Genomic DNA, 21,161 nt, shown 5'->3' with positions numbered 1-21,161 from the left:
GTTATTAATAGAGGGAAGTGAGACCATCTGGAGCAGACAGAAAGACTCCACGGCTGAACTGTTTTTCTTCAATACTTGCAGTGCTTAGATGCAACAGAGAAAGCTACCTTCAGGGTAAGAAATTACCTAGGTTAGTCCCATATGATTGAAACACATACATACACACACACCTCCTCCCTATTCACTTCTTCTTCAGTATCTACAAGGCCTTCCACTTATGTTCTCCATTTACGCAATTCTCAAAGCCTTGCTACTGTCCAAAGGCAAGACCTTTGGAATTACAAGTAAAAGAAATAAAATGAAACACATGATTTTATCTGGTGTTCATTCACTCTTGAGTACACCAGCACCACCAGAAGTCTTGTAAGGACTTGATTCCTGGAAAATAAATCAATCCATCGTTAACAGAACAAATAGCATACTTCAGTATTAGGTTCAACTTTACTACTCAAGGTAGCATACATGCACAGTGTAAGTTGTTGTAAGGGAAAGAAGGAACGCTTTCTGGAGGAACAGTTTGGAAGCAGCAGCAGCAATAAAATATTTTACTTGTGTGTGTGGAGACCATTCTCCAGTGTAGCTTCCAGAAATAAAGACAAATCTGCCTCCCACAACAGTGGGCTTAAGTTACGTGTAGTACCCCTAGGAGATGAAAGTCTTTAAACACTTATTTCCCAAAATGCTCCTGTCTTCATGGATGACTTTCAGACACCTGTACAAAAGTACCCAGAGACTCCACGTGCTATGCTGTCCACCTCCACAGCAGCAGAATAAACTAATCTGCTACTTACTTTGTTATTTAAGAAGCTGATATAGCAATGTATTTGTATGGATAGTATTATCATTTGCTCTGCAATATCCTTTAAGTAAAAAGGATGCCATGAAGTTTAAAGAAAAGCCAGATAAGCTCATTTACATTATGCGATGAAGGAATCAGTTAAAAATAATTTATCAGAATTTTAGATGTGGTAATTTAAATGGAAGAACAGCCAGTAGCAGGTAATTCTCATGGACAGATGCAGGCACACAATTTAACTACATAAACCACTAGGCTTGTACATATCTGGTTAGCTTTTGTTTCTCTCTCCCAAAATCTCCTTTCACCAGTACCACAACCAGGAACCAACCCATCCTGTAATACTTGGCTTCTGCTCGGGAGTAACTTAGACGCTATCTTCCTATGACCAAACTAAGTTTTATTTGAAATAACGCAGTGGGAATGATAATATTTTTCCCTAAAGCAATAACTGAGCACCACAGTACATTGGTATGCCTGACTTCACAGTGAATACAACAGGATGCCGAAAGAACGATTCAGGTTGTTGATGGGTTAGCTCATCATAGTTGCCTTCAGAATACAGCAGTAACTGAACATCTTAGGTAATAAGGAGTAGAAGAGCTGAATCCCAAACATCTCAGGACAATGCAATGTTCTTTACTACTGAACAAAAAGCTATAGTGCTTCTGCTACATGGATTTCCAGGGTGTAATGTTACCACTGCTTAATTTTCAGTACTTAAAATGATACTTAATATAGTGAACTCCCATTATTTTTACAACTTTCATTAACTGGCTTCAAAAGCAATTGGCCAATAAATATTATCTCCCACTGCAGTTGTATCATTACACCATGTTACCCACTAGCATGCAAGTGGAGGAGAATGTAAGCTGAGGATTAAAGACAAACCTAAACCTTGACCATTAACAAATATTAGGCATTACTAAATTCAGCACTGGCAGCCAGAGCACAGCACAGGGAGATCACACTGAAATCTGACAGTGTGCTACTAGAATGTTAGCAAGTAGGAGACACTCTGATGACCTCTTTCGAAGGACAACAAAGAAAAAGGCAACAGTAAAGCAGAATTCTCCACAGAAATTAACACTGTGTTTGCTACTAGTGGTCACATTTCAGTTCTGACTCCCCACTGTGTGTATATTCCAGCAAAAGGCACAGTCTTTGAAATAAATCAAAGCACAAATCTTGATCCACTCTATAAATAGCAAAACACATCTTAACATCGTAAGGTAGAATGAAGCCCATTCTACTTCACCTCCCTCAATGCTGTAATTTGCTAATTTATCAAATTTATATGCAGCTTTACATCCCTGCTATTCTAGAATTAAATTGCATACAAATTACCCTTAAAGCCAAGATGCACATTATGAAAAGTGGTTTTACAAACTCGGTAAAAATTGTCTGAAGTTATCACATGGGCTTTGAGCAAGAACAAAAAAATTCTGTAATTCAAAAGGACACTAGTTTTGAACTGCTTTTCTTCTGCATTAAATGCCTCTTTATGCTCGTTAAAAAAAAGCAAAACCATTTTTCACTCACCCACTGGACAAAACTCAACCTATTCAATATCCACCTCTTTTTATTCAACTAATTTACAAAGCTTGGCTTCAATAAAAACCAGATTATTAAAAAAATAAATCTTGCTCATATGCACAAGGAAACAAAGAAAAGGCAAATGGAGTGACTTGAATGACTAGGCTTTAAGTTGACATCTATTATGGAATAGCAATATTGTGTTGTAGGAGCTACCAGGACTTTGAGAATGTCATGAACAGCACACAGAAAGTCCTCTCCCTCCCCTAAACAATGCTGTCTCCATGAAATACAGAAGTAGAGAACATTTGTACTCAGCTGATATTCTTGTCTGTGACTTACCTGATCAAAGTTATGTACAGGCATGGATACCATATCCTTTTTTCCTGAAAGGCATTGTATCTTTCCAGCCACTGCAATGACTCAAGAGGATCCTTTCTGCAGTAGGAGAGAGCCGCTTGTTTTACTTTTCCAGTCAAAATTTTATTTGTCAATATATATGAAGCTCCAACAGAACAGAATCTGTTTTGTATTGGGCTTTCCAGAGACTCTCTAGAGAACATTCTCATACAAGATCAATGACCTCACAGTCCAATGAAGTATAACTAGTCTAAGTAAACCCAACACCTTTCACTGGTTTTAAGTGTCTTCCAAATGATCTGAGAATTTTCACTTCGTTTTCTTCCTATTTCTTGCTCAAGCCCTTTAGAAGAACACTGGAAGTTTTCTAAATGAATTTACATATCCTATACACTAATTTTGCTTAAGCAATTTAAGAATTATGTGTTGTTGCAATGGCCTGTTACTATTCTTACCAAAACAGTTTGCTTATTGCTAGTTGCAGCTGAGTAGTGCTAAGAAAGTAGTGGCCTTCGCACTCCCTTTGGTCCATGAAGACAGGTCAAGTATCTTCTATTCCAATGTTACAAACAAGAACCTTTTTAACTCGTTTTTTCTTACACTATAACTTTTCTCTGACAATTGAATTTCCTTTCACCTCCTAAGGTGAGTTAAGAAGTATTGTTTTAAAGAAATACCATACAAGAGCACTAGAATATATCCAATACTAACTCCCCAAAACAATATCATAAACAAAATTTCAGCGAGGATACTCAGCAGTCACAAGGCTGATGACCTTCAATATGTATCTCAGTTATCATATCCAATAATAAAAATACCACAGGAAGAAAGTTTGCCAAAATAAAAATGGGAATATTTATTATCTTTTCTACTAAAGCAATGCAGATCTTCTGAGATTATACATCAGTCTTCGCAAATGTTTCTACAGCTAAACTTGTAGTTCTCAACTTCGTAAAAAATCAGACATGGACTTCATAAAAACAAAGACACAGGGCATGTCACCAAACAACTGGATAACAAGGATGAGCTCAGAACAACTGTTAGTAGGGATGAGCAAAGAAAGCTCATGCTTATACTTAAATTCTGGCATTTGCATCGTTATCGTATACTCATGTGGGACAAAATAGGTACGTTTTCCTTGCGTGTTTTTAAGCCCACTTTCCAGACTTTCAGAAACCAGACTTAAATAAGGAATTTGACCAATAGAACCTAAACATTACTTAGTAGAACTACATGCACAAGATGCAAGGGAAGGAAAAAAAACTAGACCCGTGCATACAGCATAAGACAGACTGTTACAATTTTCAAACGTGCGCTGGACAAAAGTTAACGTTTATGAAAAGTTTTATTTGTTATCATGAAAATAGTTTCAGAAGCATATAGTTGTATGCATTTTGCAAAGTCGTCTTCACTTGGCCTCCTGAACTTTCTTGGCATTCTGTTTTTCTTTAGCCTAAAAAGCAAAGGGAGACACTGTTAAACTCTGATGATACCTTCACTATGTTTGACTGACTACTCATAGCACTGAGCCTTCAACACAGAACACTGCAGAAAGAAACGTGTTAAATGTACAGACACCTCATAAGTATCCTACTGCAGTTTTACTAGTAATAGCATTTTATAAGTAATTGCCATTTAAGAATACATGTAGACAAATATAATACAAAAGAAACTGTGAAGTCAGATAACTTTTTAAAAAATAATTTAACCTTCAATCTTCATACCTCCACTCATTAAACTTAAAAATAACTCTTACTAATGAAAACATTTAACATTGCAGGCAAACATTACATTCAAATACAGAGCAAATACCACAAATAAGTCTGAAGCAACCAAGATCTTATTTTTAAATCATTCAAAAGACCAGTGTATAAAAACGAATAGTTCCTAACAAGATTTGAAGATTGAGTAATCTGTATCAATTGATAAGGAATGTAACATATAAAGCATTAATTTAAGAACCCCAGTTACTATGTTATAAGCTACTAGTCTACACAAGTACTCCTCAAAAGTCAAATAAATGTGCACATCACATAATGCACAGGTTGTTCTGAAAGTACTGCCTCCTGTTTATTTCCATGAAAACTACAACAGATATAAAGAGCTAATAACACTATTTGACAGAGCAAATTCTCAGCTATAAAATGCTTTTTCAACACAGTCATCACCATCAGCTATGCGTTTTCACTCGTGCTTGTAAAAAACTGCACCAGCAGAGGTGACCCACTGTTGCCACTGCTGAAACATACCACCTACTGCCTCACTGCTCTCACATCCTGTTTGGTCTCTATAAATGTTCACAAGCATTGCTGAATGTTAATGGGTGCAATATTTTCTGCATGGAGGAATTCAGTGACACACCTTTGCTTCACACATGCTTCCATGTCAAACAACATCGTGTCAGACTGCTCTTCTGCTGCCATCTGTTACACAGCAACAACATACCGCAGAACACTGGCAGGAAGGTTCAGCCTCTACTGCTATACCACAGCATCCACCTCTGATGTTATGAGCCGACATAATAAAACCAGAGGCATTACTCTCAGAGAAGCCCTCCTACCTTCCCCCCCCCACCGCACAGTAGCATACAGACCTTTTTTGATTAGAGTTCAAAATTAGGAATATTGTCTACTGCACAAGTAGATATGCAGGCTGGTACTATGATTGAATTATAATCCAAGCCAAGTACTTTAACAGCCATATTTCTATATATAATGTTTAATAACCTTGCCAAGGTGACTGACACTGCAATGAACACGCTTAAATCCTAATATCAACAAATCCTAATATCACACAAATCAACACTAATACCTACATATTATATAAAGGAGAAAGCAAGTGAGCCAGTGAATCTATATCAGGACAAAGACAACAAGGAGAAAAATTTCAAGCCCTCTAAATTACCAGAATTTTGTGCAAAGGTTGCCACCTAGTGTTGACATCTAAATACATCATAGAACAGTCAAAGAACAGACTTCAGATTAGCAAAAGGGAGTCTTGTACATACATTGGTACATGTAGACATTAAATAATTTTCAGTTCAACAAGGTTTGTCAAGACAACACAATGGTTTGGGTTGGAAGGGACCTTTAAGATCATCTAGTTCCAACCCCCCTGCTATAGGCAGGGACACTTCCCACCAGACTAGGTTGCTCAAAGCCCCATCCAGCCTGGCCAGTTTTAATAAACAAAATCTATGTCTATATAATTGACCGCATATTCGAGTAGACTGTAAGAAAAGTTATAGTAATACATTGTTTCTTATAATTCAGCTATGAAATACTCACTTTTTCTACTAATGGTATTAACTGTTGATGTTCTGCTAGAGTCTTTAATAATTCCATGATGAAAGGCAGGTAGTTATGTTTTCTCCTAATGTTTTCAATCTAAAAATAAATTCAGAACATTAACAGAATTATTATATCAGTAAAAGTGGATTTTCTCTTTTCTTCTGAAGACTCCATTGGAGTTTATGATTATGTTTTAGCCAGTTGAAGTCTAAGCCACAAAATTTTGAGCACATAGTGAAAAAATAAAGGTCAGATGAATTTATTGTATAAAGCACAAACTCTCCTTCAGGTCTTTTGTTATATTAGCCAAAGAATCTTCTGTGATTACACACGTCAGTGCAATGCTGACAAGTACTGTCATTTAGAAGTTTCACTATTTTTTCTCCCCCTCAATTTAAACTGGGGTTTGTCTTGTACAGTTTTACACTTCCTTGCGAAATGGTGGCCACAGCTTAAGATGAACATTTAAATATTTTGGAAATGCAAAAACAGTAACTTTTCATTATACTGAGCACTCTGTAGCTTCTCCAACGATTCAATTTTCAAGAAAGGCAGAATATTCTGTTTAACTGAAAGGAATAATCTCCAAAGACACACAGTGGATAACTTAAAGAAAAAAGCTGACTTCTATGTAGTTTCCATAATATTTCAACACACAATACAAAGTTCAAGCATTTTTTGACCTCCTAGATTCACTTTTTTTTTTTGCTCACACTCATGCCTGGTGAAGCATGTGATATGTTTTTGATTACTTTAGTAGAGTTTCTTGAACTGTATCTTGATGCTATGGAATAGAACACAGCGACACTACTCTAGATTACAACACTGAAGAGGAAATTAGCACAAATACAGTAGAGATCGATTTGAAATTACCCTTAACAAGAACAGTGTAAAAAACCATCTGGTTATCCAGTATTTAGTTTTATTTCTTCTCAAAACATTCCTTGAGAAGTATTACAGAATCATCAAAAAGTTACAAGGGATGACCTCAGAGAAGCCTTCCCAGACCTAATTTTCATTAATGTAGTGTGCCTTCTTAAAGGATGATATGCTTTCAGTGCACTTGAATAAAATACTCATTTAAGGTCACGCACAACATGTCAGTGGCTCCTTAACTGCTATCTGCTTAAGAAAAAGCAGGTAAACTGTAACAGAACAACAACTAAAATACCCTAGAAGAGCTTCTTCACTGAATACAGTACCTACACGTCAGATCAGTAGATATATGGGCAAACACAGAAGGACTCTCTGTACGAAGTTCAGAGACTTCCTGACTTGCCATAATAAATATGGAACATTGATGACAATGATAGCTGGAAAAGCTTGTATGAAAGCTTTATAGAAAAATAAGACCACATGAATTTCCTACTGGTAAAAATGAAAAAAGAAATCTACTAAAAGGCCAGTTTCACATACAATGAAGAGATTAGGGACTCCAGCTGTAGCAGGCTGACCAGCCTACTGCAGGCACACAGAACCACTTCTTTGTAGGAATGCGAGAATTCACTGTGCTTAGAAGGAATGTTTTTAACTGAGAAAGATACAAAAAGGTGGCAAAGAAGTGAAATACAGAGAATGACAAATTAACTTGCAAGCCTTACACTAAAAGGAAGCAAGCTGATAAGCAATCTGTAAATTCAGGAATGGCATGGGAACTTACATAAAGAGATGTAACAGGTTACATTTCTAATACCCAAGTTCCTGCAGATTAATTTCAACAGCCTCCCACAGACATAACCGTTGGCTTTTCCTTGCCATATTTCCCATATTTGGATCAAAAAAGGAAAGGCAACATACCTTGTATCTTTTTAATTTTTGGTTCTCTTCTTCGATTAACATCTGATATTTTGCAACTTCTGACTGTATAGAACTTAACATGTTACTGCTTTGATCTGTATCCATAGGTTCCTCCTTCCGCAAAACAGAAAATGTGGAGTTAGTGCACTTTTTTTATTATTTAAAGAAAAAAAATGTCTTGCTTTTTGAGTATTCCCATTACAGAAAAAAATCAAATTTACTTATTTACAAAATTTCTACAGTTAATTTTATGTGGATTAGCTTTATTGTTTGGAAAAAATATAGTTTCATTGTAACAGCTTATTAGCCAGGACAGACAGCTACAATGATGTGGCCATCCTGTATGAGTACTCAAAAAACTACCTAGAGCTACAACAGTTATCTCCACATGGCACTGCACTGGACAGATGTCGTCATCCTTCCCTTCTCCTTTTAGTTGCTGCTCCATTTGAAGCAAGGGACAAAGGAGGTGAATAATAAAGACGTGGAATTGTTATCACAGATCTAATCCAGTAATTGAAATACCATAGACTTACTTCTGAAAGTTGTCGCTGTAGTTCTGCAATTCTCTGTTCATATATCATCTTTCTGTCAGATACAATAGCCATCAAATTAAACCTTATCTCACCTTCACTGTATCTGTAAGATGAACAAGAAAAAAGCTTTCAAAATCAACTTTTTACATAAAAACTCAAAAGTCACCTTCAGGATTTTCTTCCACTGTAAGGGAATACATTTTTGGAGTATCAGGGGAACACACAGAGTTGTATTAAATCAAGCTATGCTACAGATGCAATTCTGGCATGAAATAAAATCTCAGATTTGCACCATCCAAACTGTAATTCCTAATAATCTATTCTCCCAAGATACTACTATTCCTGTCTGCTGTCACAAGAAATAGGTATCTGAAGCTATAATCCAAAGGGGAAAGCAGAGGAAAGGAAACAAACAAAAAAAACAATAAAAATGGTCAGGGTATGGCTGACAAGAAAAATTGCATGAGAATGCTGCATGCAACAGTTACACTTTCTCATTACCATTACTTGCTATAAAACATTGGAGATTTGCTCATAGGATGCAAAAAATACATTCAGCAGAAAGATTAGCAGCCCCTGAAGAGTATAAAGTCTCAAATGTGACTTGGCAGTTACATTTTGCATATCAAATGAAAGTCATCAAGCAGAAGACTTTGAAAATTACTTTCTAAAAATGGCATTGAATTGATTCCAACAAGTTCAGTGCTGCTGCACCTTGGGGTCAGAGATGTGAAGCTGAAGAAGTTCCAGATAAATTCTTCTAGATGAAATTTCCACAGCAAGCCACATACCTAAAGTTAATTTCCTACTAATACCAGCTGTATGGATGTATTTATTATCTGGTATTTTGAATTACAAGTGCACAACCCAACATTATTCACGGTAATGGCACTGAGTTTTCACTTGCAAAGACCCAGAGCTATCTAACACATTCAATCTTGCTCTTACTTTTTACAGAGTACTAGCAGCATCTCTCTTCACTACAGATGCCTACTTCTGATTAATCACACTGGAACACCGTGTATTTGAGACTCAGCTATTAATTACATTTGGCTCATGTTGGGTAAGAGGCTCTGAGGGCACACAGCAATACACACATAAAAGGATGCAAAGCTTCATTCCTTAGAAATTCAGCTCAAAGCCTTTAATTGAAGGAAATGAAGAATAAAGATTTTTTTCTTTTTACATATATAAGGAGTTCTATTTTAGAAGCACCACAATCATTTACTTTTGTATCCGTTTCTCTATGACAGGCCGCACAGCACTTATCCAGTCATCTTGATTGCATGAACCTAGAAAAAAACAAATTAAAAGAAGATGACTTCTCAAAAGTTTATTGCAAATTCAGTAGTAGCATAACTCAAGCTTATGCACCAGCTTCAGACAGAATGTGTAACAAGCTTTTCCTAGGTAACTGCAGTCAGATGATTTCTTTAAGAGATGGATGACTTTAAGAACTGGATTTAGATACTTCACTGGCCAAAGCAACCAAAACTAAACTTTAAGGGCAAAAACTCCTAACATTTATTATGCAGAGAACTAGGAAAAAAAAAGAAAATTCTCATTTAAATGAGAATGCAAACCATTACAGAATAAAGGCCAGAGTTTGTTTGTTTTTTTTTTTAAACTGGTTGGAAATCAATTAAATAGATGAATTCCTCAGAGGAAGAGTGCAGCATATCAGTTCCTTAATAAGCACTCATGTGTATAATTCAAAGTGTGAGAGCTTCGAGATGGAAAAGAGAATTCCTCCCAAATAATGATATTCCAATACAAAATTTGCTTCTTCACTAGGTCTACAGATGTAACCAGTTCTTCTAAAGAAAATGAAAGAGAACAGCAAAAGAAAAAAAAATAAGAGTAGCTGTAGGCATTCCATTTAGGCATAATAAGAGTTAACACAATGTTTATGGAAAACAAAGTTAAAAAGTCAACAGAAAAGAAAAATAGAGTGCATATGTTTGTTACCTTGGTTTTAAGAGAAACAGGAAGCTAAGTAAAGGTAATTTCATAAATTGCTAATGTGTCTTTCTACCAATTTCAAGACCTTAAAACAGAAGACTCGTATTATCATGCTACTGGTAGTTCTGCAGATTGTATTCTACAGTCAGACTAAAAGCGTGATTTAGCAGAAAGCCATTACTCAGCCTAAATGTAAATACAGTTGTCAAGTACACTGAGAAAAGACACTGGAAACAGAGTATGGAACACTGAGATTATAGCGGACACTAATGAAAGTGCAAAACCTGATTGGTACTGTAGAGCTTTTCAAGATGGAACACATTACACATACCAGAGATTAAGAAAGATACAAGATATGAAACAGGAACTCTCACAGAGAGCAAAGCTCTGACACTAAGCTAAAACTAGCTATTCGTTATTATCTTTTGGAAATTACTTGCTACACATGGGAAAAAAGGGCACTGTGTAAGCATCAGCTGCCTGACATACAATAAGTATATGGGGTCAGCTACATACATCTGTATACGAATTCCCACAAAAATAATAGAGATAGTCTGTAATTAACCTGGGGGGAAAAAAACAGCCTTGAAAACATGACATGGGAATTGTTACCTCGGGTGACAGTATCACAAACAAAATACAATGTTGCAGAAAAAATACTGCAAGTGACTGCACAGAACCAGTAAGGAAGGACAAAAAGATTACATAGTTTTCACGGTTGTGTTGTTTTGAAGAGACATTGCTGAGAACAACCTACTTCCTTACATAGGGAGAGAAAGCAGGAGGAAAAACGGGTTTTCAGATCAACAAAAATAAACCAATATAAATAGTTGGAAAGAAGTATGTGCCTTAATTGAATATTAAGGAAAACCTAAAAGTTAATCTTTAAACAGCGCATAACCAGCTTGCTTCAACAAGTTATTGTTAAAATGAAGGATGTTCAGGAAACAAGATACTACCTAAATCAATAGGTCCTTCCCTTAATCCATCTAGTTCATACAGCCGTCCATTAACAGGAACATAGCTCACAAAGTGAAACGCATCTTCCTCTTTTGCTGAAGACTTTGCATCAAATTCAAACATCTGTTGTCTGCAAAGAAGACGTACAAATAAATAAATAAATAAACCGGATGAAAGGGAATTTGCATGAATTCTTCCTAGCTGGAAAACATGTAAAACACCTGCTACCTGGCAAAACTGTTGTGGACTTGTCGAATCACTTCTGAGTTGCTTAATGCCAAGCCTTTCATCTGAAATGGAGTAAGAAAATTGAATTGTAAGCCAACATATATAAAGCACTAATATTTAAAATGCAGGAAGTAACAGGCACTCACCGCAGCATCAAAACTCTGTGAAAATTCTTTAAATTCTGACAAAGTCTCTCCTAGACGGATATCTTGATGAGCGCAATTTAATAACACGCTTACTATGGCTTGAGTAGCACAAGCATTATTTATCACCTAGAAAAAAGGGCAAGAATTGATAATTCACTCAGTACCAGTGACAAAAGCGTAATTCATATTAGGTAACAGTTCTGATTAAAATGAATACTGAGTGGCTGTTGTATACTATTCACTGATTTAACTAGTATTTCACACACTCTGCTTAGAGACTGTCATTCTGTTAACTCACTACTTTTTGTCCTTCATTAAAGGATAAAAGGACATAAACCAAATAACCAATCTGACTTTAGTGGTCATTTCACTAAAATACCACCCAGAGGAAACTGCTCAAACTATATCGTATTTATATCTTTAAAAAAAGTCATCCTCTCAAGATAGAGTTTCTTTCGAGCAACTGCAATTCCCAGAAGACTTAGGAGCCCCCAAAAATACTCATGTGGGGTTAATAAAGCATAACACGATCTAATTTTTTTTTTTTTAAGTCATGCAGGATAAAACATATCAAATATCCAATGGATAAACTAATAAAACTTACAGGTGTTTCAAGAAATAAAAATTATATTTTAAAGACTGTTTTGCTGAATAAAGAGCCATTAGAAAATTCAGATTTTTCCCTTGCAAATTTGCAATACATCTATCCTTCTGAACCTAACAAAGTTACCACTCTGTGTAACTGCTTCTTAAATTTGTCTTTAATATTCCACTGTTAGAAAATACAAAACTCTTCACATTTCAGCAATGCCTTTAATGTGTTTTTGTTAAATAATATCCTCATTAAAATACAATATATAAAAATATAAAGAAGACTATGATACAATAAAGTTATGAGGCTATGACACAAGACATCATCTCAGCAGTTCTTTCCTCAGGGAGCTACAGGCTAGGACAAGTAATTTATTTTCAGCCAGAAATCTATTTTGCAATTGAAGATAGCAAACATTAGGACTGGCAGAAAGGATGTTGATTTTGTGTAAAAAATACAAAAATCAGTTCAGGGCTGTGAACGTGAAACCACTTCCAACAAGAAAGGAGGAAAAAGGAAACTTCCCCTCACAATCAAAACCATCAAATTCTTCTCACTGATTGCAAACAGTTGTAGTACAGATGTCAAAAGCAGGCAGAATAGATCAGGCCACGTGTTTGCCTTTCTGTCAGAGACAACTGTCCTTTGCATTGCCATTTCTACTCCAAAAACTGCCTCAGAGGCATCACTTGTTTTTATCTTCAAAGAAATCCAACTATGTTAATGCTATAAGCCGTATTAAATAATCTTGACGGTACTCAGATTACATCTCTATAGCACAGATTATGAAGTAATAACAAAACACTTCCTAGTTTAAGGAAAACCTGGTTGCCTTCAGTTATAGCCAAGGGAGTCAGAATAGATTACAGCAACTGAAAACAACTTAAATAGACTGCAGGCATGCAAGCTAATGACTGGATTTCACACAATTATACAATAATTGTGCATCGAGGAGATATCAATCTAAGGCAGTGAAGCAATGAACAGGAACAGAACAAAATTAAATAAGAGATTAACAGAATAACATAATTCCAAAGAATTACTACTATAACATGGGAAAGAATACCAAGAACTAACAGTTATATACCGTAAGACTAGGAAGTGGTATCAGATACAGCTGCAGCACTTCAGGATCAAAGCATCAAAGATCCCCATTGCATTACAGAGCACTAATCCAAAGCAGTGGCATAAGCATGGTATAAACTAAGCTGACAGAGAAAGGTAGAAAAGGTAGAGAGGACAGTAGTGACCCCTATGGTAAAGACCATGCTTTAGAATGAAGGGAGATTACAGCTAACTTCAGCTGTAGAATGGTATCTAATAAAGGACACTAAAGGCAAAGAATGCACTATATGATAATCCTTACTGAAAAGTCAAGATGGAACGATCAGTTGCTCTGACAAACCACTAACTCAACAGTGAATGCAGAAAGGGAAAGGAAAGTAAGAGAGGTTTTGAGTCTAGAGGCAGATCAGCTCAGAAACTGGATCAGCTGGATAAAGGAGCTTGGAATAACAGCAAAATTAGCTCAGCATGGATTAGTGGCCTCATTCAATACCTGCCTTTCAGCATAAACATACTCTGTATTCCAACTACTTGATGAGGTAGTCTGCTTAAGTATACAAGAACTAAGTTAAACTAGCCTGTCGTACTGCTACAAAAACAACACAAATGCAGATCTTAGACCAGTGCTAATCAAATAGAAACATATTACAGAACTACAAACACTCTTCAGATCTGCAAGGCAGAAAGAAAAAGCAGCAGGAAGATTTCTGTAGGTGAATCAGGTGGTGGTGCAGGTGGACATAAAAGGACAACACTTTCAGGGGGTAGGACTCGATCTCTCTTGAGGTCCTTTCCATCCCCTGCAATTCTGTGATTCTGTGACATTCCAGGACATAGGTGACATGAGAGAGAAAAGTACTATGGTGGAAGGAAAAGGTGATTTTAGTACCTAAGGTAGACAAGTGCAAGGCTTGTTACAGCACAGCATTCTATCAGTGCACACAGCCAGGCCAACACTGCTACACACTCACACTGCACACACTTCTAGGGAGAAATGGTCAGGATACCCATCTACCTTAATTCTCAATGTATTTCTGTGACTTACAGCATCTCAGCATACACTGAAACTATTTTCTAATTTTTTTTAGACTGCATGACAGATACGCAGTTTGTCACAGAAAGATTTTCAGCCTAATTTTTAGAATTTTCTGTGTATGCCCAGAAATCCCAACACGTGACTGTATATTTCTATCCAGGAAGTCCCAGAAAGGTTATTTAAATCATCAATATTCAGGATTCCAACTTAAAGCAGACACCCATTTTTGAAAGATTTCTGCTAGTGAAGCTATCAGTCACGTTTAATATTGTAAGAAAAAAAACCCAAAACACCCCCACCAATACCTACATACTTAGTGAAACGTGAAGCCAGATTGCAATCCAATATCACCCAGCAAAGCTTAGCTAACAACAAATCATGGCAAGAACCTGAACATATTACTTTGTTACACTCTTTCATCAATGACTCAAAACTTCATAAGCAGACACCTTTACCTAAAAACCATTTAAGCTTCTGGGTCAGCTTAAGGTTGCACTACTTTAAGATCTCAAATTCCAACCAGGTGTTGGACCATCGCTAAAACAAACAAACAAAATGACAACACCCAAAAACAGCCTTGTGCTGTAAATGGAAATATGACTAGCAGATTTCAAGACTTCACTTAGAAAGAAGTACAACATTACAAAACAATAGGTTTGACAAAGCCCAGTATAAAAAAATCCATCATTAGGACCAAGTTATGAAACTTATTCTTGTTTAAGACCACTATTTAACTATATTAAGTCATCTTTTGGAATAAAAAAATATATATATGTTCTTCCCATAGTTATATCCCATTATGGAAAATCTTTTTCTGATTTTGATCAGGTACGGTGCAAGTTCACCTCTTATGATGTTAGCTGCAATCTCAAGTTCAGCCTTAACACAGATATTTGGTCTATTTTAACATTACCAAAAGTGATAATATCAAAGAACAAAAAAATTGAGTTTGAAGTCAACTGAAGCATTGAAAGCACTTAAAAAAAATAAAATAGCACTATGACAATCAGAAAGACCAACACAACGGAAAGGTGTCATAGCAGAGATGTAACAACAGAAGGACCTGCGCGATAGAAAGGTGTTATAAAGGAAAGGAAAGAAAAAGATCGCTCACCCGTCTCCAAGGATTTAGGTTCACAGGGGAAACTCCACAGATGAGAGATCTCCAGAAAAAGATCCTTCCTCCGTGGCAGTCAGCCCTTAAATGAGGCCTAAGAGAGGTGGAGCCAGGCTCCACCCCTTCTGGTCACACAGTGAATTGCCTTCACCTGTGCTCCCAAGGCTGAGCAGGTCTTTTCCCCAGGTGCTCAATCAATGGTTCAGGCCATGACAAGCACACATAACATGCTCCAATTAGTGGCACAAAGATAATAAGAAAACTTTGATTTGTAGTTAACAGTGTCATTAACAGGATCCTGCCTCTGCAGGTGCAGATTTCCTCTCTGACCAATTTATTGTTATACCATCAAAACTGTAATGTTCTACCATCACTGTACAGCATAAAATAAATACACTGCGCAAAACAAAGGCATTATACCAATATTTCAGTAAGAAGATCGGAAGGGGTTATTAGAATAATAAAAAATCTTAGTAAAGAAGTCTACAGCAGTGGCCTTCTCTTCTGTTAAAAGATGCTTTCACTTCCACAGTGATTAGCACAGAAATCTGCTATCCAAAATAGTGCTGACAACAGCTGAATACACTGAATGGCACAATCACATAACCACTGCACGTAAATATAAGGCAAGGGCCTACTTAAGCAACACAGAAATCAGGAAATTCAGAGTTAAGGCTGAAATTGGATCCTTAACTCACCTCATTGTGCCTACGTATCCTAGCTCAAAGGGTATGTAAGATCATCCAGAGTTCTCTGCCCTCAAACAGAGGACCAAATCATACCTAGGCATAACAGGGAGGCCAAACTTAAGATGAGTGTGCATAAAACTGACCAGTAAAAAAAAAAAACCCTTTAATAAGCATGCAGATTTGACAGACTTAAAAATTCAACTCCTCCCTCCCAACATACTCATGATTTAATGTCAGACAATGTCATCATTTATAATTCAGAGACTATATTGTTACGAAAGTGGGTACGACCAAACCATAAGCATGTAAAAGCTTCTTATAAAAATTGTTTCTTAATGCAATTGGTAAGCTTTTTTTTTTTTTTGCTGAAAACAGTGTAAGGGTTTGTAGCATTTCATACCTAAAGTTTTCTCCCCCAAAATGAAACAATTACAGAAATGTAATCTTCAATTAACACTGAAGTGCAATGGAGCTATGCTGCTGATAACATCATCATTTATTTTCCATACTAAATTGCTGTTATGCATTAGCAGCTGCTTAGTCTTGCTCATAAATAACTCAGAATTTCACTTTTGAACTTCTCCGCAGTAAAATGGCTTATATCAGATCTCTTTAGATGCTAACATTTAAAAGAAACGTATGTAAGAGGAGGGGAAAGGAAAAAAAAAAGCATCAAACAGGCTTCCTGAGATTTTAAGTGCTTCAGTGCCATTTCAGTTTTGAGATACAGATGAACGGACCAACAATCTTGAAAGACAAAAATCTTTGCTAAATCAAAACAGACATCTGGGGTTCTGGCCTTCCATCCCACAAATGAACATAGTTATTTTATTCATCAATTCTTCTCAGATGTTAAAAATACCACTTATCAAAAAAATTGAAAGATACCTCCCCTCCTCAAAGCCACCACACAATTGGCCTTAAAGGTTTATAGGGAAATCGAGAAGTGACATAAACCCCGCTGAATGATAGCTGAACATTTTACAATGGGAATATTTAATATTCATGCTGATCTTCCTTTCCTGCTCCTGGATGACTCAGCAAGATTTACTGACTACGGTTTCAAGAAATACAGTAATATCATCACTAACACAAAGTCACCCCTGTTACCACTACTTACCTTTTACCAGCTTTGGCCTGTACAGGCTCACTGATCAAATGCATCTCACAATGTGGCAGGAGATTAAACCAGAAAAAATACACAAACTTTACAGAGAACTGCTTGCTGATGAGATGAACTGGCCCATGGAAGTTCAATGAACATCCAAGCCATTGCAAGAGATGAAGAGAATCATGCAGCTATTGCAAGATTAGCAAGATTGCAAGACAAAGACATCCTATATTCTAATCAACAGTAAATCACCAACTATTTGCTTGACAAAACACTAGAAATTGTCAAAACACGGATCATCGAGTTGGAACTCTCACTTTGGAGGCAATCAGCCTTAGTTAAAGTCATCAGAGCTAAACAGCTATTACAAAGCCCTGCCAAAATACAGACACAAATTTCTTTCATTTATCTCTTACTTTTAGTTCTCAGTTCTTTGCAACTTTTTCACAGACTGCTCAGTCACGACACCAAAGTCCAAGCAAAACTGAACTGATGTGAAACACAAGCATATATCCACCAACAAGAAATGTTCCAAGCTTGCTAACCAAGTGCACTTGACTAACAGATGAAACTAAAACATCACAAAAAAATCCTTCAGAAATTGCTTTTGAAATGTGTGATCTATGCCATCCAATGGCACATCAAGGCATTACTACTATAAAATAGGAAACACATCTGGAAATTGCTTAATGATTCACACCAGCACATCTACCTTAAAGAACAGCAGGTTCTAGGAGTGCAGGAGGAAGGAAGATGTAGAAAGTTCCTTCACACTCACAAGAAGTTTTAACATTTTAAGGTTTAATAAAAAAGTAAAATACAAATGTTTCTAAGAATGCTAGAAGACAAAGCTTTTCACTGTTTGCCTTTATTATTTTTCATGCTTTTGTTACCAAGTCTAATTTTATCCTGATTTTCTGACGTATATTCTGCAATGCCAAATTACAGCTCAAGGCCCTTATTAGCCTCTGGCTTTTAAATAGCGCCATGATTCAAAAGGAGAAGTGTCGGGGGGGAAGCAGACAAAGCTGAGCAAACAAATGCCTGGAAACTTTTCAGAAGCCATCCACTCAGGAAAAAAAAGACAAAATATCTTGAACGATGATAAAGTTGCTCTAACCCAAGAAAAAACAAACCTCTCTAGATTCACGTCAGTCATTTCTTCCTGCCAAATAACTACACTTTGAGAGCTGCATCGAGGGTTTTTGCTGAGCTTGTTTGCAATAAGGCTACTCTATAGCTATAGGCTATTGATCTCTAACAGTGTTTAATTACTCAGAAAGCATAACCTAAAACAGTGCCTATGACACCAACAAAACCATAAAGACAAAGGTAAACTAATGCTGATTGTTGTGTCCTAAGAACGATGGATGCTGCTCAGCAGGACTCATGAGGTGCAGCAGGGGAACAACTACATATATAAATAAAATCGTATTAGAATAGACCAAGGAACAAAGCATAAAACACTTAGGCAGGAGGATTATAACAAAAACTAATAGAAGACAATTACCTGCCTAACAGAAGTACAGGTACAGAGTAGCCAAGGAGCTACAGATATTGGTTCTGTTGTTTTTCACACTTCTACTTTCAGTTAGCAGCACGTGGAGATTTCTTTACACAAACAGAAAGCACTTATTTTTCCTGTAACTCAATTTAAACTTTCTGATTTAAATACTTCAGACTTAAAGTGTACAGAACAAAATGGTCTAAAAAGCCCTAAGGTGTTATCCTAGAGTCATACTGACCTAACTGCATTTGAGAAACATGAGAGACAAACATTTCTTCTTATGATTTGTTGAAAGTGGTTTCAAAGAAAAAAACAACAAACCAAAAATAAAACAACAAAAATTGTTTCTTCTGCTGAAAACTAAGTAATTCTTCGTGGTACAGATCACTTACTTCTTATAGGAGGGGGCTGGCAAATAAATAAGAGGTTTACTTTTCAATACCTGATGATATCTTTGTCTGCCTAGACAGATCAATCAGATTTGCTTTGCTAACCATCTAACATAGTATCTTGTCTCACAGAATTTGTTAAAGTTGCTTCACTTAGTAAAGTGTTAGTTTCTGTGTACATTTTAACAAAAAGCTGGTTTATCTTTCCACATTAAGTGCTCTGTTTCATGACATGTCTAACAAAAATACCAAACTTGCTGTACCTGTTTAGCAAAAAATATTGTATCCAGTCTGGAATCTTGAACAACAGAACCCGCTGGTTCCTCTCCTGGCTGCCACTTGAAGAGGAATATCAGCCCATGTACTGGCCTAAAATACCAAATTCATAGGAAAAAAAACAAACAAATAAACAAAACAACACATCTATTTTGTTTGTTGTTAAGGAAAAATACCACAGCCAGAAACATCTATGATAATTTAACTGTATGCTGTTACAGTAATTCTGTTCATTATTTATTTCTAAACACAGGGAGCTTGCACTGCAATTTTCAGCTAGTCTTTTAATTAGCGAGAACATACTTAAGGCTTCTTTCCACGTAAGCTAAGCTATTCCAATCTGAATTTGCATTTAGTAATACAGTGACCAGAAAAACTGGTCCTGACATGGTAGTAGTTGCAAAACACCCTTTTCAAACTGTTAGTAACTGGGAAATATTTTGATAGTTATTTATCAATCACACAAGAAATGGAATGAAAGTTTTGGTACTCCTTTTATGCATAAAGCATTCAAGAAAAGAAGAACTCCTCAAAGGATGTAACGCAAACCAATGCCAAAATTGTAAGAAAACTCTTCTCATGTTCTAGCCACTATTATCATCGCTACTCATGAACAGAAAAGCTAGTTAATGTCTCAAGGCATTAATAAAAAGTTATTTAATTACAAAGCACTTGGTTAAATCAAAACCCCAGTGTAATTCAGTGGAAACTGAACAACCACCACCTAAGCTTAGGACAAACTTCTTTCAGAAGTTCACACAAACATAAATAAAGACAAGTTTAGAAAGGAATGTTCCTCACTTCAATTTTTCAAAGTTTTCCGGTTCTAAACTCCATATTTCTTCAACTTGTGCTCCTCTACAGCCTAGACAAAAAAAAAAAAAAAAAAAGACAGCTTTACAGCTTTCTTTAGGTATTGCATTTAACAGGGGCATAACCAATAAAAACAATAAATGGGAGATTAACCTATTAGTTAAATACAAACACAAGAGAGAAATGTGACTAGGTTCTGTGCAATAGAAAGTTGTGAATCATCGTTACACGGTACCAACTCATGTTACTTCTTTCGCCAATATCTCGCCTAGATCGTATCTGTTGATACAGCTGTGAAACCGCAGTACTGCCAAACACAGTAAATGCAAGTCAGTGTAAAACTCAACGTTCCAAAAGCAGCCCCTCGCAGGTCACCCAGCAGTGCGGTCACGCTGCTCAGCCCGCTCCCCAGACGCCCTTCCCGCAGGCCCCAAGCCCGCCCCGCCGGGCACGCAACCCATACATACAGCCTACTCCCTACGAACGCTGCCAGAGGCAGAGACGTGGCGGCCCTGCAGCGGGGCCCGCTCGCTATAGAGCCCGCAGGGCGAGCGTCCGGACCGCAGGCCTCGCAACGCCCCCGGGTACTGCAACACCCCGGCCCCGGTCTCTCACCGAAGCCCTTGATGAGTTCCGTGAAGACACCCGGGTCGCTCTCCATGAGGCACCACTCCCCGGCGCTGCTGCCTCCCGCCATGGCGGCGGCCTGCGCACTCCCCTCAGGCTGTAGGTACCGCCGGTCGGTCACGCCGCAAGGCCGAAACACGCCGCTCCCTTCCCGGCAGACCCCGCGGCCCACGCCGCACCTCGCATCTCTATGGTGAGGCAGGGCGGGCGCAGGAAGCGAATGCGGTGAGCAGTTCCGGGGCGGCAGCAGAAATCACTTCCGGGGCGGAGCCGCGGCGGGAGATAAGTGCTTCCGGCTCCATCCGGGCACTGGGTGCGGCCGTGGGGG

The 21,161-nt window shown here is 37.3% G+C and overlaps 1 protein-coding gene across 3 annotated transcripts; it reads right to left on the bottom strand.

Moving 5' to 3' along the window:
- UCHL5 (ubiquitin C-terminal hydrolase L5) lies at nt 3,524–21,045 on the bottom strand. Of its 3 annotated transcripts, XM_021405245.1 has the most exons (11): nt 20,822–21,045; nt 20,195–20,258; nt 19,381–19,486; nt 11,612–11,737; nt 11,466–11,527; nt 11,237–11,367; nt 9,544–9,607; nt 8,316–8,418; nt 7,780–7,893; nt 5,980–6,078; nt 3,524–4,145 (listed from the first exon to the last, which is right to left on the bottom strand). In XM_021405245.1, the coding sequence occupies exons 1-11, from the start codon at nt 20,901–20,903 to the stop codon at nt 4,101–4,103; spliced, it is 996 nt and encodes a 331-aa protein (XP_021260920.1). In that variant the 5' UTR covers nt 20,904–21,045; the 3' UTR covers nt 3,524–4,100. The 3 variants fall into 3 exon arrangements, with proteins under 3 accessions (XP_021260920.1, XP_021260922.1, XP_021260921.1); XM_021405247.1 differs by lacking the exons at nt 20,195–20,258; nt 20,822–21,045 and adding an exon at nt 16,120–16,203 and having other exon boundaries at nt 19,381–19,492; XM_021405246.1 differs by lacking the exons at nt 19,381–19,486; nt 20,195–20,258; nt 20,822–21,045 and adding an exon at nt 15,419–15,554.

This window comes from Numida meleagris, chromosome 7, assembly GCF_002078875.1.
Source record: "Numida meleagris isolate 19003 breed g44 Domestic line chromosome 7, NumMel1.0, whole genome shotgun sequence".
NCBI lineage: Eukaryota > Metazoa > Chordata > Aves > Galliformes > Numididae > Numida > Numida meleagris.
This window is presented reverse-complemented; position numbering and strand designations above follow the sequence as displayed.

What these genes read in the sequence shown, in the direction of transcription:
- UCHL5 (XM_021405245.1), bottom strand. Translation starts at nt 20,903, where the DNA reads ATGGCGGGAGGCAGCAGCGCCGGGGAGTGGTGCCTCATGGAGAGCGAC. An exon ending in AAAAATTAAAAAGATACAAG is followed by an intron (nt 6,079 to 7,779) that starts GTATGTTGCCTT and finishes ATTTATTTTTAG; the next exon opens with ATTGAAAACATTAGGAGAAA. An exon ending in TAATACCATTAGTAGAAAAA is followed by an intron (nt 4,146 to 5,979) that starts GTGAGTATTTCA and finishes TTTGCTTTTTAG; the next exon opens with GCTAAAGAAAAACAGAATGC.